The sequence below is a fragment of the Aulonocara stuartgranti genome (assembly GCF_965226115.1).
Source record: "Aulonocara stuartgranti genome assembly, chromosome: 12".
In the NCBI taxonomy this organism is placed as follows: Eukaryota; Metazoa; Chordata; class Actinopteri; order Cichliformes; family Cichlidae; genus Aulonocara; species Aulonocara stuartgranti.
This window is the reverse complement of record NC_138948.1, coordinates 3,219,574-3,238,115: the sequence shown is the minus strand read 5'-3', so window position 1 is coordinate 3,238,115 and position 18,542 is coordinate 3,219,574. Positions and strand designations below refer to the sequence as shown.

The following is an 18,542-nucleotide window of genomic DNA, read 5'->3' as shown; positions in this document are numbered from 1 at the left end:
TTTGAGTGTGAGTTTAAAGTTAAACAAGACGCACAAACAATGATGACTATTTATTCTAGTGAAGTGGATTATGTGGGACCTATAAAATCTCAGCTGCAGACAAGTAAATGTCTGCAGCTAAAATGTAAATGAATTGAGTAATTTTAATGGATTTATGCTCCTCCGCTCTTTCACATTACTGCCTGATTGCATGGCAGCGTGAGCGAGTCTGTAAACACGTGTGAATCAGGACATTTTCTACTTTTCCTTCTTGTCTGCGTCACCAAATGTTTCCATGCTGACACCAGCTGATTGTTGACAATTTTAGGTACCTAGGCATGTTTCTAAATTGAATTGCATTTTAGAGACTCGCAAAGTAACGCAAAAGCATGCACGCTAAATTAACCATTATTACAGAGCAGCAACAGCGAGAGGGAGAGGACTTGCAGACGTGTCTCTGACGCAGGAGACTGGTTAATAATCAAAGTTAAAGCACTGGGGGAAGAAGGAGGCTTTTATATTGATTTGTTATGTATTTATTCATAGAGGTGGTAGTAATCTGTTGAACCAGACAGCTTGTCCTTAGACAACTATTTTAAGACGTCCTTTTCAATTCCAAAAATCAGTTTTATATCCAAAAATATAGAAATAAATTACTTTGTGTGTGTGTGTGTGTGTGTGTACTTAGTGGTTTAAAACAATAAGCCTCTTTGTACCAGAGTGCTTGGAAAATCTGGGATTTATGTTAGAGGGAAAAGGAGCCAGAGAGTTGATCACCCCCAGCAAAATCAAGATGTATGTGGAAATAAGACCAGCAGAGAGCTGTTAAAATAAAGAGGTTTAAACGGAGTATTTTATAAATCTGGGGAAACCACCAACCGTTGTTGCCGGGCCGGGGGTGTGTGTTTCTCTCGCACGAACACTCAGAGAGGTGTTCCTCCAGGCTGTTGACATTAATAACGGTAGACCTGACCGGCGTCATAGTCAAAGCCACGCCTTCTGCTCGGGGCTGTGTCGCCGCCTCGTTTCACAGACTACCAGTCAGTCAAAATTAGCGCCTGACGCTTGGTGTTTTGTAATGATTTACAAGACGTCTAAAAGTTTCATAACCCAGGAAGCACCTTCAATGAACCATTTTATTTTTCAACATTTAAATCGCTCTGTTGTAGATGTGAACTAAGCCTGCCTTCTCGCTACGAGCCCTACTTCATGACAGACTTATGGGTACAACAAACATTTTGTAGCAGGTCAGGCAGAGCTGAAAATGTGCCACTCAGTTTGTTTATGTGAATGTAAAACTTCACGCTGACAGTAACTGCTGCATGAAAGCTGAAATACAGCCAGTTCAGTGTTTTCTGAAGCTCCAATAAGAGAAGTCAAATATTCACATGGAGGATGGAGTGAAAGTACACTTAGCTCCATAAGTACTTTTTTTTTTTTTTTAACCATGCATAAAAACGGCTGCAGTTCCTGAACAGGAAGAGCAATATTTTTGTTAAACACGTCAAAATAAAGCTGAACTTCAGAACAAACATTGTGTCATTGTCCAAAAGTACTATCATGAACTTGAAAAATGCTAACAGGTTATGCAATTATGTATATGTGTGGGAAAGAAAACATATATTGGTATATGACACTAGTTTGACACAGTGGGCACTTTTTGACTGTTCGTGCTGGCACTTATCAAATGAGTGGCGATAAAATGAAAAGTATTGATCTTGCAGTGAAGAAGAAAATCACAAAGCTAAGCACCTGCGTTATTTTTCCTCAAGGTTCCCAAAGCGGGCGAGAATTTCGTCCGTCTGTGCAAAAAGGGCTACTACGATGGAACGATCTTCCACAGGTCCATCCGGAATTTCATGGTAAGGAAATAATACCTGCTTAAAACACCTTCCTGCTTTTACCTTCCTCCACTAAAGCCACCAATTAATGCGTGTCTGGATTGAGCTTTGAGACCTTTCTCTGTGATTCACAAGTTCCTTTCACAGATTTTTAAATCAATGCAACTTCACTGTATTAGAGGTCAAGAGTTTGCAGAACATGTGCAGTGGTCAGGCGCTGATGCTCTAATTACTCATTAAAAGCTTCAAATTGGCTCTTAAACAGACAGCTGATGGAACTGATGGATTTCGAAATTATGGTCTATGCTCGGCCTGCTGCCTTTTAACTGAAATGTGGAGGATTTATATTGGCTTAAACAGTGATTAGAGTTCACATTATGAAGAAGTCAGGATGACCTGAATATATCTGGGTTCATCCTCCACCCCTGAATAATTAGAATCTGTGTTTTATTACATTGGTTTTTGTTGTAATCATGATAGACTTTATTTGCGTCTCTTCAGCTTAAGCTTTAAACACAGACCGAGAATATGAGGCGGCAAGTCTGATCAGCCGTCATCTGTGTATTTCAGAACTGCTGCTTCCATAATTAAAGTGGCTCTGAGTGGACATCTGGTCTCAAGAGGACCGTTACCTTTTTCATTCTGTCCTGTGGCGTTCATTCACACTGGCAAGCTGTGAATTGTTTATACGTAATTACACTGCCACTAGCGCCTTCAGCTTATCCTCCGCAGCCCAAAAGGAGAGGAGGCCTCACAGAGAATCATTTCATAGCAACAAACACTTTAAAATCTGTGGTAGTGGCAGTAAAAGCACTGTCACTATAAAGCAGGACCTGTGAATCGCTGAACATCCAGAGGTGGTTTTACTTTGAAACATGAGAGGCACAGACGTGTTGAACATCAACATGATGCAGCCGTCTAATAATTCAGGTTTAATATTAATTGAATAATATGTATACTTATTAACTGTATTAATGGGGAAGCATTACAAGCATTGCTTTTTGTCGTCTTTTGCACCTTTTTAAAGCTCTAACATGGGAGACCAGTACACTCGAGACGGTGCAGTGTTTGTTTGATTCCACCTTCATGCCACGAGAGATCTTTTGCATTAAAAAAACTTTATTATTATTTGTGTTGCACTATTCAACGAACAGTAAAACAGATTCTAGTGAAAAATAAAACAGTTAAAACAGCAGCAACAAAAGAGCCAATCAGCAGTAAGGAGGAATGAGAGAGGGGGAAGCAGGTTAACAAGGGTGGCAGAAAAAGCATAACTGCACGGCTGGCACACTGGGGCGTGCATAGCATAAACCGTACCTAAAACAATATCCTGTTTCCACAAATTATGTTTGAGCAAACATGCTTCTGCTCTTTGTCTTCTCCCTTTCCCTGCAGCCGTTCTTTTCTTCTCTGTCCCTGGCTCCTTTTTAGAACATGGCTTCAAAGGCAACAGTGCAAAATGCAGAATAATCAGCTGCCTGTGCTGTTAGAAGAAAGTCCAAAAACAGTTGATTCTGTTCATCTGATCACCATTGATCGGTGGTTGTTGATCAATGGTCATGACAATTTACATATTAATGATCAAGGAACTGACCTCGCGGCCCGTTGTTCTTTCAGTGCTAGTTTTAGTCATAAGGTTTATAATGCTGGAGAAACCTGCAGTCACCTGAGACCGACAGCATCACCTGGATGATGATGAAACGTTTCTCCCACTGAGAACATCCAGATGAACAGAATCCACTTTTTGGGGATTTCTTTACCTGGATGGTCGAGCATGCATCAAGACGTTAGAAGTGTTTTCTGCATGGAAGCACAGGAGGCCCACTCAACAAAACTGTGCTCCACGGTGATGCTGGTGGTCAAAAGTTCAGAACGCTCTTTAAACAAGAACACTAAAGAAATGCAGAGAACTGTAGAAGCACTCATAGGAACACCGGGCAAGTTTACAATGAACAATAGGGGCCAGTATCCTGGAAAGCTTTGAGTCAGGCTTCTAACAGGGAAACGTGACCCCAGGTTGGGTGTTTGGCAAGAAGGGAAACTTTAGTTTTGTCAATTGTGTCGTTTATCGCATGTTTAAAAACTGATGAAACATCCAGAAGCCTCCCATCCAAAAGATAATCAATTTACAGTCACATTTGGGGAAGAAAAACACTTAAAAACGATGTATCATTTGTTCCTGTATTGCAGAACAAAACCCGCATTTAGTTTTTCAGTGTGCAGCAGAGGAAGCTGAGGTCACCCAAAGGTCATTTTTTCTTTTCTTTTTTCCAGATTCAAGGAGGAGACCCGACTGGCACAGGCACAGGTAAGATTAGCACTGCACTTAAACTACATTTTGAATTCATTTGAGTGGTTGAATCATTAATAGTCCCTTTTTGGAAGCTTTGCGCAAATACTGCAAGTCAAGAGTGTTACTAAATACGGGAGTACATGCGTACAAAGCAACAGAGATGATGTGGATAGAGGCGGCTGAGGGTAGAGTGCTGAATGGGGCTGTGGTGAAACACCAGTCATCTAGCATATGCTGTAATTTTCCTGCTTTTACAACCACTTTAAAAGCAAAAGTGTAATTGACTGCTAGGCCACATGTAGTTAATTTCCTGCCTTCGTGTCGTCGGAGCCGATGTGAGAGTTTGCAGCACAAAGTGAGCTTTGTGTCTGTGGGCGTCTCTGAACTCTATGCAAAACACATCCAGCATGACAGATTTATAGAGGTGCAGAATTTCTGGCCTGTGGGCAAAATGTTCCTCGTCACCTGGACTGAACAGTGTGTGCACACAACTCCTTAGCAGACCTTCAACCGGACTTAAAGGAGGGATTCTCTGCAGTGCTTAAAGAGGCCGTTCATCCAGAATCAAACTGGTGTGTTTTTCCCACTGGCTTGTAGAGCTGTTTATCTTTATAGATAGATTTATTATCAGTGGGTCAGTTTTGGAGATATTGGCTCTAGAGGTGGGTATGCGTAGATTCATGTGAAATATTTTCGTTTTCTCACAGCTGTACGAGTATTTAAGGCCAAACTGCTACTGACTCACTTCCCTTTCTCAGGATTTTGTTATTGTCTGCTAAAGATATCACCCCCCTAATGAGGAAGAGGGCAAACGTTGCCTCTGTCTCTTGCTCTCGCCCGGTCTGTATGCCTTTAATCCTTTGAAAGGCTTTGAAATTTTTAAAAAAGAGCATTTAAAATTAAAAGGTTCAGCAGCAGTGTCTCTGTGCAGAAATCATGACACGCTGAAGCCATAAAATCCACAGTACTTGCTGTTACAGTTTCATGTAGGAAGTGTTTTCTTCCTGATGTCGTCATCCACCAATCAAAAGAAGCAGGCAGCAAGTTAGCAATAAAGGTCAGCTGAGGATGGACACCATTAGGAAAGAGTTGTTTTTTAAGGGCTGAAAACCACCTAGCCACACGCTTAATGGAAAACATTACAACCTTTCTTTTCCCCTGTTGAGATTCTTTTGTTTCTGTAAGGCTATTAAGACAGACAGTAGGTTTCAAGTACGTGATTGTTACTTATCTTGGCAGATCCACAGTGGGCAAAGTATTCCTCTAATCATTTTTAATATTCGGATATTTTTGGGATGGCCTCTGGCATAGTGTCATATACAAGCCTGTTGCTCCCATCATAAAGAATAATAAGCCTCGCCAGCCTCAGGAGAAAAACCCATTACACTGTCCCTAAATTGAGACTCTCATCATGGGTAGATACGTCATTTTTATTTGCAGGGTGATACAGTTGCTCGGTGTGCTACAAATAGTTACTGTTCACAATACTTTCGTGTGTTTCCTTTGAGTAATCGGATCATGATTTCTGGAAAGACGATCTGTAAAACATTTTTTTTAAATATAGCTTTTTTTACTGCCTGCAAGCAAATGCCATCTTGTTCCATTATGTTCAAGAAAAGGCAGACGACTCTACAGGCGATATCTCCAAAAGGCATGAATTAGATTTTGGGTGAACTGTTCTTTTAATAGTTCCAAAGCACGTTGTAGGGTGCAGTCTAGCATGCTGTTTGTATAATAAAATGAACTGTAGGGAAGGTTTGGAGTGCGACTCTCAATCTGTTGTTTTGCTTTGGCCCCTTTTGTGGAAACCAAAGCAGATGTGATGAGTTTCACATGTTGTTTAATGTGAAGTTTTCTGAATATCTCAAATACAAGCATGAGGTAAAAAAACAAAAACTAATTGTGTATTTTAAGGTCAAAATATTAATACTGTGTGTGCATGGGGAGGTAGTGATGTTAAAATAAGTTATTAGGTCATGTTGGAGTGCTTTCCTGTCAGGAGTTTCAGGAATTGCTGAAATGTTTTGAGCGAATCTGTCTTTTTCACTTCCTGTATATGACATTCAGCTAACTGCTCACTGTAGCGTTAATGCTTTGCCAAGTTTTGAAAAGCTTCATTTATCTAAAACCCTGCAAGATCAGGTGCTTTGGCCAGAGCTGATTTTTAAATACTGAACCGTGAAATCGCCGATGTGATAAAAAATAAAAAGAATGTTTATTAGGCTGAAGCTGTCTTCACGTCTCTTCCTTCTTTCCTGTTTAGGTCGAGCAAAGTTTAAGTTTGTACCATTGATTTAATTTGAGGAATATTTGAAATTCCCCACAGAGGGATTTTCACTTTAATTTAATCGTTAACTCACTGGTGGGAATTAATTTCTCCCTTGGCCCTCCTCTCTCGCTCACCTTCGTTTACGATCCATTCGTAGCGAGGTAAAATGTCAGCGACTTTATAAATTATACAAAAATGTCACCGGGGGAACGTCGTGGCTGCAGAAGCCTCTAAAGAATTGATTGGTTGGTTGTATGCATCGCAAACACACTCACGGGTACATATTGTGCCTACGTGGAGACACACACACACACATACACCAGCTGGCAGCACGCAGGACAGTGAAACACATCTCAGGGCGACAGATCCTTTCCCCTGTTGGGAGCCAATAAGCCCCTGCAGTGCGTATTCCTGTATACTCATTATGATGATTCTTAATGATGAAGTCAGTCTGAATAATGATTCACAGCTGAAGGCTCTCAACACGCCTCCGTGATCAAGGGCAACTGGGTCTCTTGCCTGTCTCTCTCATGGTGCAGGAATCTGAATAAGTGGTACTGGCAGAGCCGCTAACTCGAGTTGTTTTCATACAAACTAATTTGATTTGTTACTTTCACAATATAAAAATATAACACGCACTTATGTGGAGCTGAAAGCTGAAAACAAGACTTGGACATGTTTCCTTTTTCCTAACAAACGTCGAAGTTGTTTTTCCGTCCACGTTTCTCACTAAAACCCTCGCGTGTCCTCGAGGCTCGACGTGTCGCCTTCTGTTAAGCATTTGTTGATGTTTTTATTTTTGAAACCTGCGTTGCGTTTTCCATCTGTTTATACCAGCTAGCAGTCTCCTTTTTCCCACCCTTAGGGCATGTCAGCTGTGGATCAGCGAGAAACCACAGTTTATTTATACAACCGTGTGGGTCTGTGGATAAATGACAGGCATTTCTTTACTGTACACACATGACCAATCTGGTTAGGAAGCTCAAAGTGCACTTTTCATCCTGGTCATGGGACACTTGATCGGTTTGTTTTCCCCTCAAGGATATTTAAGGGAGCGTAGGAGTTTGTCCAACCGGTCTATATGTGTTTTGTGGACTTGGACTCGGTCACTGTGGGGAGTGCTCTGGGAGTGTGGGGTCATTGTTACACCCTGCCTGGCCCGTGTACAACCATAGAGAGAGTCTGGCTCACATTGGCAGCAGTAAGTCGGACTCTATCCCAGTTAGCCAGGACTGTCCTCTGTCACCAGCTCGGTTAATAGTTTTCACAGGTTTGTTCCATTACATTAAACAACAACCTCCAGCTCTCACTGGGGCGCTTTGCAGCTGAGTGTGAAGCACATGGGATGAGAAGGAGCACCTCCAAGTCTGAGACCATGGTTCTCAGGCAGAAACGACCTGTTGGCCTAAGTGAAGGAGTGGAAGGGAGTCAGAGCTGCTACTCCTCCACATCAAAGCAACGCGTTGAGGTGGTTTGGGAATCTGATTAAGATGCCTCTGGGGCTCCTCCTATGAGAGGTGTTTCAGGCGAGTCAGAGCGGGAGGAAAACCCGGTTAGGAAACCCTGGGGCAGAACACACTGGAGATATCATGTCTTTGCTCAGACGGCTGCCAGCCCCAAACTGGACCCGGGTTAATTTAGATTTACTTTCTAAACGAAGAAAAAACTCGTCAGGCATACAAGGGCTTTATTAATTCCTCATGTTACAGCAGTACAAGCCTCAGCAAGAAGAAGTGAACTAGAGTATATTAAAAAAAGAGATACGAAAAAGTAGTGCGCAAATTAGGAAACCCCCCCCCCAAAACATAAATATAACGTTGTATGACCATACTCAGTCTTTCTAAAATGTATTACGAAATCATTCACTCACCATGTATTCTGCATGATTTGGGCTCCATATAGCAGCCATGCTATAACCAAAACCAACTTTGTCCTGGTGGGGAGGAGGTCACCGTCCACCCACACAAACACAGCTGAGTTTATTTCTCTCTCTAAAGCGTGAAGAGAGAATATCGGTAATTATTTAGCCTTCTGTGGTTAATGAGTGGATGGATATGAGAGAGAAAAGTGCTATATAAATATATTTAACTTGCTTTACTTGCTTACTTTTTACCTCAGACTTATATATCTTCAAAATGTGAATAGCGCCCAGTAAACACCGCCAGTGAGCCAGGATGCTTAATCCCAAGACCTTGAAAGCTGGACAGCAGGATGTACAGCATCCGTCAACAGTTGCTGCTAACATGACCCAGTGTCTGCAGTGTAAAAGGTTTAGCCTGAGCAAATATTGAAGCTTTACCTGCAGAAACATTTTCAGCCACGTTACCAGAGCGCAAGAAAGTGTTAAAACTGCACGTCAATTAGGACTCTGAAGCAAATATGTTATTAAGGACTTGACTGTTTCTGTTGTTTTCCATCGTGACGTAATGTTTTCTGTTGTTTTCCTTCTCTCGGTCATTCTTTCTCCATCCTCAGGAGGCGAATCCTTCTGGGGAAAACCTTTCAAGGATGAGTTTCGCCCCAACCTATCCCATACCGGCCGGGGGATTCTCAGCATGGCAAACTCTGGTCCAAACACCAACAAATCTCAGTTGTAAGACATATTTTTCCTAAACTTAGAACAGTTGCCCAGAAAGTCAGCCGGCAGGGAATTATGTTGTGTTTCGTCTGTGTCGTTGTCTCTGCTGAGCGTACACAGAAACTCGTGTTAACAGCACAGCCATTAGTTCCTTTTACTTTCTTGCTGTTTAGTGTTAAATATCTGTTATAAAAGCCAACTGGGGCAAATTTTGTCACAAAAGAGCTCTCTGATCATTCAGCTAATATTCCACAGTTCCTTGTTTCCACTATTTCCAGTCTTTTAAACCTCCCTGCTTTAGCTTTTTTAGCCTGTGTGTATTATTGAAGGGCATTTCTCATATTTTGTAAAATAAGACTGGCTACTATTTCCAAAACTTGTGTAACTTTTAAAAAAAATTCTCCCTCCAGCTTCATCACATTTCGATCGTGCACCTACCTCGACAGGAAGCACTCAGTATTTGGAAGGTAAATCTGCCTTTTAAGTGTTATCATATTCACTGTATGTGTGTACTGTGTCTATGTGTTTATTATTTGGGTGTGAAAGGCAACAGTCCTGCATGTTCTTCCTCATCTCTCCATCTCTCCTCTCATATTATCTTTCATACACGTGGTCCCAGTACTCTGACTTCTAAACTGACTTCTGGTCAAAAGCGGTGAAAAATTTAGGAGATGCTGAACCTAAACTGATGGCTTTCTCTCTCGCTCTCCCTGCTAAGCGAATGGTCGTCTTTTGCAAAAAGCCTTGACTGTTGTCTAAAAATATTCAGACTGCTTTTAACAGGCCGATTCTTTAGATGCTCAGCACACTATAAAAGCTTCAGTTTTAACCCTGCAAGCAGCTTTTTTTACCGCCTAACCCAGTGTCTTTGCACATTTAACTGAGGCCTAGGCAACCAAACCAGATCTATTTAGGTACTTTACAGAGGACACTGTTTCTGCAGGGTCATCAAGAATATTTATTATTGTTCTAGTACTGAACATAATGTGTTTGTTTTTAATTGATGAGGAAACACTTCATCTTATTAAATAACCTTCATGGGTTGCATAAATAATGTCGAATGGAAAATTAAAAATGTCTAAAGAAACAGATATAACGCTCGTATTAATGATGTGCGACCACATCCTCAGTGTTTTCTGATTGAGGGGAATCACACTTTCAGACTGCTTCTTTATACATTTTAGTTTTTGTAAGTGATTAAATGTTTAGCTCCGTGATGGATAGATTATTTTTCCATCGTCTAGGGTCACGTTTAAAATGTCTTGTTTTGCTTGACCATAATGAATCGTATAACACGGAGGCATCACTTCGTGTAGTCTTTTTTTTTTTTTTTCTCATGCGGCTTATTGGTTTCTTTTATTAGCATTTTTTGCAAATGTTAAGATTTTTTTTCTTCCTTTATTAGAAGAAAGACAGAAATTTTGGGGTTTGACATGCAACAAACGTCTCTGACTGTGTTTTAATGAGGGATGTTCAGATTTAGCGCCAGCACTCCAAACACACATTTTATTAATTCACTGCACTTTATATACAGAACAAAAACTCTGTCGGGCTCGTCTGGAGCTGGTACGTTTTCTGGGTTGACTTATGATATATTTTTGTGTGCATTATTTTTTTTCTTTATAGTACACAGTATACTGTTGTTGCTATGACTCTCTCTGGTTTTATCTCGACATGTTAGGTAGTGGAGCTACGAGACGGTGAATTTTTGTTGTTAATTATTTTCTCAGTTAATCGATTATTATTATTAATCTGCATGTGAATTCTGGCTTCACAATATTTTTTTCCTGTAAAGTGACAGGATCGTTTTATTGTCAGAAGTATTTCAGATTAATTTAATTTGAATTCACTAATTGATGAAGCGTTTTTTTTCCTGTAAAAATGATTAGTGGGAGTGCTTTGTGTTGTTGTGTTTGTGATGTTGTGATGATTTGTCATTCGCTGGATTAGCCCAAACACCTCTGTGTTATTTTATCTGGCAAATGATTTTATTTTGAAAATCGATTATATAACGCTGGTTCTTTGTACCTTTATATAGAGGATGTTTGTTCACATTGCAGGTACCTGTTGTGCAGACAGGTGGGATCTTAATTTATACCTTAATGTAAATTTGCAAAAGAGGCTCGAGCTGGAAGGCCTAGAGATAAAAACAATGTGTCGGGTCACCGGGAGGTAGGAAAAAAGTTAAAAGCGCTACAGTTTGATCTGATGCCGCAGGTCAGCGAGTCATCAAGTGTTTGTGCTCATCGGTTCGCCTGAACGTATGAAAGCAGCGGGAGAAAGAGTTTGCAGTTTAAAGAGTGAAGTGAGAGCAACTTCTTGACTACGTCAAAACAACGTGACAAAGCTCGAGTGTTGAATCCAGTGAGGAGTGTTATCAGCTAAACCTGCAGCTCCTCCTGGCCTCACTGAGCTTTATCAGCGAGTCAGCTTTTTGTTTGGCTGCCTGGACCTAAACCTTTCCATTTTATTTCACACTCACTGCTCCCGGAGTCATTTTTGCCTGCAGAAACCAGCCTTTTAACAGAAAATCCTCAAAATGCTTCTGAATACCTTACATGCTCTGCACTAAATGGCAGACAGGGTTAGTTGAGTGTTTATCAGCCAAAAAGCCAGATTTTTCCAGCAGGAGTTGGAAGTGTCTAAAAGCAGAATTAATTGTAGTGAGTACTGGGCTTCGATTCAGAGCCTGACTCCATATAAACGCTGTTCTGTTTCTATAGGTTTAAACTGAAAAAGCAGCTGTTTGCTGATGTTCACAGCTTGTTTAGCTGTTCCCATGTGCAGACGATGTTCATTCACTAAGGAGGTTATAAGCTGCGTGACACACTGGCATCATAATTCATGTTTACCTTTTTGTTTTTCACGATGAGTTCATGTATATATATTTATTCTATATTTAATTAATGCTCGAATTGTTTTTCTGTGTCATCAGAGAGTTTCAGTATAAACTGTCTGTAGGTGCCATGTTTTCACTGATTACAGCATGATTTTAAGTGCTGTATAGATTATCTGATGTAAACACGTGTTTTATATGTGCATCTTGTTGAAACCACCAAATCAAACCCAGCTGCAAACCAGTGTGTAATTTCCACATCTCGTAGAGAACAGTATTCATTAATATTTATATAGTTTTACTTATAAGACTTAAAGTTTCAGAGCCCTAATGTAGAAGGATCAAGTTACAAATAAACTGTAAAATTAGAATATATTAACTTGAATTAAAGTATTTATTTTACCGCTCTGTGCACTAAATCCCAACAATTTAACAATTTTCTACAGCGTTAATCTCTTATTTACAATATTTTGACTATAATATTTTATCATCATCACTTGATGATGTCTGATTGGAGTAGGCAGCGCTCATAAGGATTGATGTGTGAAACAAGCACAAAGCCTGAAGCAGGAAGCTGCCTCTAACCACCATCTGAAAGCTGCGGTTTTAGGTTTTGTTAAGCCAGCTAACACAAAATGGTCCAGCTGTGTTGAACTTCCTTTGTCGTATACCTCTCAGGGGCCTGAGAGTCTCCACCTAAACTCTGAGTCGATTAACTGTGACGATGGGAAACTGCAGCGTTTCCAGTTCCAGAAAGGCTCATCAGAGTTTCTAATAAGCTGAAATAAATTTGCCAGTACAAAATTATAGAAATCCTGGTGTGAGGTTTGGTATCTGTAGCAGTCATAACCTTACAAATAAGATGATGATGCTGGCATTCATACAGCTGTGTTAGAAACCCACATATAGTCACTCCAATGGTCAACAGGACGAGCAGGGGAGCAACTGAAGGCTGAATGCAAGCTAAAGAAAGAGTTTTACAAATCAAGTCAAGCTCGTCCTCCGTTACTGACTCGCGATGCCGATAGAAGAATCCCAGCTGATGGGTTTTCATGATGAAATAGGTTCCCAGCCTTAATATACATCATCATTGTGTAATTGCACTGTGCTCATCCATAACACATGGATGTATGAAACATGTCGCCCGTTGGTTTGTGAAGACTCGTTTCGAAGTGTTCTGAAACTGGACGTGAGAGGCGTCAGTCCAGGAGTGACCGAGCCCACACGTCAGTCCGGACAGTGACTGGCCATTAAAACAGCTGCAGGTTAAAGTCCTGGAATCTGTTGGTGTTTACAGGTGTGATATGAATCGACTCGGTACCATTATCAGTCAGAAAGGAAGGTTAAAGTCAAACACCCTCCTGCAGTGGAAGGTGAGCGCAGGGCAATCACAGTTCAGCTCTCTTAATGTAGATGGATCAGCTCATGGCGATGTAAGCTTCATCATGCTCCTCTCTCTCATCACATCACTCTTAACATGGATGTGTCATTTAAATGGTAAAACTGGGAATGAATTATTCAGCAGTCTGAGTCTCTCACGGCTACATTTTCATGATATGTTTTATGACGGATACGATCCTCTTCCTGGCAAAGGTCGGCATGAGGGGACCTTTGTCAGGACTCGGCAGCGTATAAAGTGAAGGACGTGTTGTGTTTTTTCTCTGTTGCAGGGTGGTCGGTGGATTTGAGACTCTCACAGCCATGGAGAACGTGGAGAGCGATGCCAAAACAGACAAACCAAAGGTATGAAGCAGTGAGGTATAAGGTTGGCTTTTGCTTGTAAATGTATGAAAAGACGTATCACTCCTCAGGTTTGTTGTATGTCAGATTTTTTACATGTTAAATGGTTGAGCTGTAGTTTTAAAATGAGTTAAAGTTTCTGGATTGGAAACATTAAAAGCAGCTGAGGAGAACAAGACTCCACCGTCATGCCACGGATACACAGATCATCTGAAGGTCAGATACCAGGACTAGAAACGATGCAGGGAGAGTTCTGTTTAACGTAGTAAACAGCTGTACACAACAAAGAAATCCAGCAGCAGTTTTCCAAGTTTACCTTAAAGTTAAATCAGTGAATAAAATTTTTTGCATTTAATGCTTCAATGTTTGTTTGTTCCACAGTCGGAGATCAAGATCATAAGCACGACAGTGTTCGTGGACCCGTATGAAGAAGCTGATGCACAGGTTTGGATTTTTCTCTATGACGTGACTGTGAAACCATAAATATCTTTAAAGTAGAGGCGTTTCAGAGGGAAACAGCTTTGTGCTGTTTTCAAACTTAAGAATTTGTGTTTCTGAGAAGTCTAGAATCCCCTTATCGAGTTTTTAAATGAAAATGCCAACTGTGTAGATAAAGTAGTTCCTGTGGGAGGGGCTTAAGGTGTACAGGCGTGTACAGTGTGGCACTTGGGGGTTGGTTTGCTTGTTGCCCAATAGTGATGGTGCTAACCTCTTGAAAAGTTTGTTCTTTTGAGCAGTTGTAAAAGTTTGTAGTTTTTGTTCAGAACCATCACGCTCTGCCTCGTTTGGCTGGTAAAGATAATTCCCACCTCTGCTCGAGCTCGAGGCCTCTCACACAGTCTGCGCCAGCACTGACCAGCGCCACAGATCACATTGGTTTCCTCTAACGTTCTCCTTCAGATGCCTCAGGATCGAGAAACTCTTGTGGTGCAGAGCTCAGTAAAAAACGATTTAAAAATGATGAGGAGCTTGCTCCTGTTCTCAACAGGCTACCTTCAAGCTTGAAAACTGTAGCCAGCTCTCATCGCCGGTGATGATCCTCGAAAGTCGAGTCAGTTTGAAAAAGAAGCGGACTGTAAACTTCAGAATGTGCAGTGCAAGTAGTCAGCATGGATTTCTAGTCAGCAGTCTAAAAATAGCAGCTGTTTGGACACGACTGAGATGTTGACCTTGAACAGGAGATCGGAGGAATGTAAAGCAGATAAGCTTTTTGATTTTTATAGGTCTGCTCACGGAGTGTCAGGTCACAGCTCTTATATTGACAAACCTGGCAGCCCTGGGTCAGAGTGATTATTCAAGCTATCCTGTGAGTTTTGTGTGGATTTACATGATTTTTGCCTCTCAGATTGCCGCGGAGCGAGAAAAGGAGCTACAGAAGCAGGAGGAGGAGAAACAGCAGGCCAACATCGCCCTGAAGAAAGCCAAGGAGGAGCAGGCGCCAAAAACCTTCAAAGCAGGTGTTGGAAAATACATCAACCCTGCCACAATGTAAGGAACACACGTGAATACAGATGACTACAGTCTCCCCTGTGCTTTTAATGCAGACACGACTCATTCATATGCACCAGCGAGACTATGAAAGCTGCAAGCGCACAAACGCGAGTTAAAGAGTGTTTCTTTCCACTCCGTTGACAGAATTTACATTAAAAAGTTGCAGCGTTTTCTCACCGTCTGATGTAAGAGACTGGAGAAAGTGGAAAGCAATGAATGTATGATTACATAGCAGCATAGCAAGAGAGAATGGGAATAGGCATATTGTATGAAATTGCCAATTTTCCCCACAGGGATAATTCAGGGTTATTATCCATAACATATTTTTGATATTCCTTTTGTTTTCACATGTTTTGGCATAATATTTAGAATAACTTTTTATTGCTCAAGTTTTCTGTTCAAATTGCTCAGTCACTGGGTTATAAAACAGATGGATCCAAACAATAGAGTTTTGTCCTCTGGCTCTATTTTATTAGTCCATAAAGGGCCTCTTATGGTGTTTTATGGGATCATTCTTTTGGGGGGTTTTAATCTATCGTGTTAAGCTTTTAACTGTGTTAACATATAATGCGCTTAGTTAAAATTTGAAGAAGCAGTCGTGAGTAGTCGTGCTGCAGCTGTGGTTTGATTTTTGATTTGGATCATAATGTGGCTGAATTTGTTTTTCTTTTTAACTTTGTTTCCACCAGCTGTTTTTTTTTTTTTTTTTTGTTTGTTTGTTTGTTTGTTTTTTGATAGCAAAACGCAGGAGAGACAGGTAAAGGTTTAGGCTATTATATCGCTACCACAAGGTATCAGGATGCCGGTGGTCATCGGTGGTCCCACAGAAGCAGTGGGACGATCAGACTGCGGAGCAGATTCATGTCAGTGTGTGGGACTGTAGCCTGAGGTTTATGACATTAACTGTTATCGTGTCACAGTGGAAAAATAATCAAATGAGTAGTTGAATGAATATTTCTCTCCAGTGTGAATGTTGGATAGAAAGCACTTGTAGAAAAACGTCCATTTACCAGACAAAACGGGACATTTCCTCTCTCTCTAAGGAACCGTTAGAAGCATTAAAACATTTTTAAATGTATTTTCACAATGTACAGACCCATCTGTCAAAGACTGAAGGTACGCCCCACCGCCCCTTTTTTAGGCTGACTTTTACTTTCACTAAGAAGAAATGCCTGAAAATATGAGCCCAGCATGCAGACAAGGACATGCACAACAGAATTGACAAAGAACAGAGTTACAAGAAAGATCAAAGAATTATCTGCAAGAAGCAATATGTAAATGGATCTTCGTGTGTTCATATTCTGCTTCTTTTCTCTCAGAAAACGTTCAGTTGCTGAAGATGAAAGCGGTCCGTCCACCAGCGGCACGGCAGCCAAGAAGTCCAAAGGCAAAACCAGCTTCGGAGACTTCAGCTCCTGGTAGCACTGACACATTCTCAATTTACCAGATTGTATCTTTACTGGTCAGAATGGCAACCAGCAGAATTACTTTTATTCTTTTTTTTTTGTGTAATGTTTTTCTTCTCTCAGTAGCATCGGCTTTTTGACAACTATCAATTAAAGCTCCTTTTCATAAAGACTGTTTTCTTCATTATTAAAGATAATCTTATCGGTATTTGGATTAAATATCTCACTGATGTTTCGTCCTGGATGGTTTAATAAGTGTTGCTATGCTACTACAGTTAGCTGCTTGCTAGCAACACTGGCATAATTAATTTACAGTGTCTCTAGTAAACAAAAGCTATATGTTTATGGGTTCAGCGGCTAGTTTCACATCTTTATAGAACATGCAAGGTCTCTTAAACAGATCCACCTCTCGTTTGAGTGATGCCTCATTAAACAAGGAGGACTTTACGGCGGCTACGTTCATCTTTTATGTACAGTCTATGCACACATCGTGCAGCACTGGGGTTAAAGGCTGTTTGAATCAGATACAAAATTCAGATATAAAACCCAAAATCGATGAGTCTGTGCAGACATCTCCGCTGAGGCTTCTGCATGGCACAGATGATGAAGTGTATTTAACACGTTTTCAAACCCGACAGTCAGATAGCCTCCTGTGAGCAGCACCCAGTGATAGTGGGGAGGAAGAAGTCACGTTTACCAGCCTACGAAATGTAACTAAAGCATGGTTCAGCTCAGGACTGATGGTGGATATGCAGGTGGCTCATAGAGCAGTGCTCGAGAAGCAGTGTGGAAAAGTCTTTGACCTAATCTTGCAGCATCTAGAGCAGGGGTGGGGGCGAGGGCCGGGCTCCTGCAGGTCTTAGATGTGTCCTTGATCCATCACAGCTGATTTAAATGGTTAAATTACCTCATCAACATGCCTTGAAGTTCTCCAGAGGCCTGGTAATGAACTCATCATTGGATTCAGGTGACCCAGGGTGGGATCTAAAACCTGCAGGACACCGGCCCCTGGGGCCTGGAGTTCCCCACCCTGATCTCGAGCGATGAGCCTCAAAGCTCACTGTACTTGAAAGAAAAAAGCTCTTGTGTGGGTTTTTTTTTTTCATGTTTTCTGAATTTCATAGTTCATAAAGTTAATATTTTCTAACAAGAAAAAAGGATGGTCCGGTGATTTTCGAGCACTGGGAAGTGCTTCTCTTCACCTCACAAACTCAATAGTTTGATATTTTCTCATTCTGGTTGAAATCACCTCGAAATAATTTTTTCAACAGAGCTTCAGGGTTAGAATCTTTTATTTTTTTATTTTACTTTGACAAAAACCTTATTAATCACTGCTCTCATTCAACAGCACCAAGAAAATGTATGAAAAAATATGTGAAAATACTTTCAGTTCTTGAGTTTTCATTGAACAACACTGAAGGAAACCTCGTTTGTTCTCGTGTTTATAGTTTCGTCTGTATTGATTCATTGTTTTCATGCATTTGAAATAAATGTTCAGAGAGGGCTCCTGTCATCCCTTTTATGTGAGAGCATAATTTGAAAATTACATTTCATACATCCACACAAAGCGATCAGACTAAACCAAAGAAAGATCTGAATTTACTGCCTACAAAGTGACGTTGGATGGATGTTTTCAACACATAACAAGACAACTTGTGACTCTCTATCATTTATTGTTTTGTTTTTTTAGGTCATTTTAAGTTTTTTGGACAAAACCTGAAGAATTTTTTATTTATTTATGTGTTCTTGTTTTTTTCATGCTCTGGTGTTTCCTGACAAATACAGATTCTGCGTTTTTCTTCCATAAATCCGTCTTGTGTTTTAAAATGTTTTAATAGCAGCAAAATCAAAACTTGCAGTCTCGTGCAGATGTGGTAACATCCATGACAGATGTGCTTGAAACATCGCTCTGAGGCAATGAATAGAAAAACTGCGTTTCGGTCTCTGTAAATAAGCCTGACAGGTGGTTTTCTGCACATTTATACAAACACGCACCTTTTTACCTGCAGTTCATTTTATTCTTCTTCTTGATGCTCAACAGTGACTCCCACACCTTATTGGACTAATCTTTGCTTGTTTGCAATCATTTAAGAAACCTTTATGGGGCTT

At 40.7% G+C, this 18,542-nt stretch overlaps 1 protein-coding gene across 1 annotated transcript in view; it reads left to right on the top strand.

Annotated features, from left to right (window-relative positions):
* The window catches only part of ppil2 (peptidylprolyl isomerase (cyclophilin)-like 2), a 28,688-nt gene extending 12,085 nt beyond the window's left edge, over positions 1–16,603 (top strand). The window contains exons 13-20 of the mRNA XM_082555392.1: positions 1,752–1,841; positions 4,095–4,128; positions 8,858–8,975; positions 9,371–9,427; positions 13,467–13,539; positions 13,918–13,980; positions 14,882–15,024; positions 16,347–16,603. Coding sequence (XP_082411518.1) covers positions 1,752–1,841; positions 4,095–4,128; positions 8,858–8,975; positions 9,371–9,427; positions 13,467–13,539; positions 13,918–13,980; positions 14,882–15,024; positions 16,347–16,449 — 681 coding nt within the window. The 3' untranslated portion in view covers positions 16,450–16,603. The remainder of the gene's footprint in view (positions 1–1,751; positions 1,842–4,094; positions 4,129–8,857; positions 8,976–9,370; positions 9,428–13,466; positions 13,540–13,917; positions 13,981–14,881; positions 15,025–16,346) is intronic.
* Positions 16,604–18,542: the final 1,939 nt, after the last annotated feature.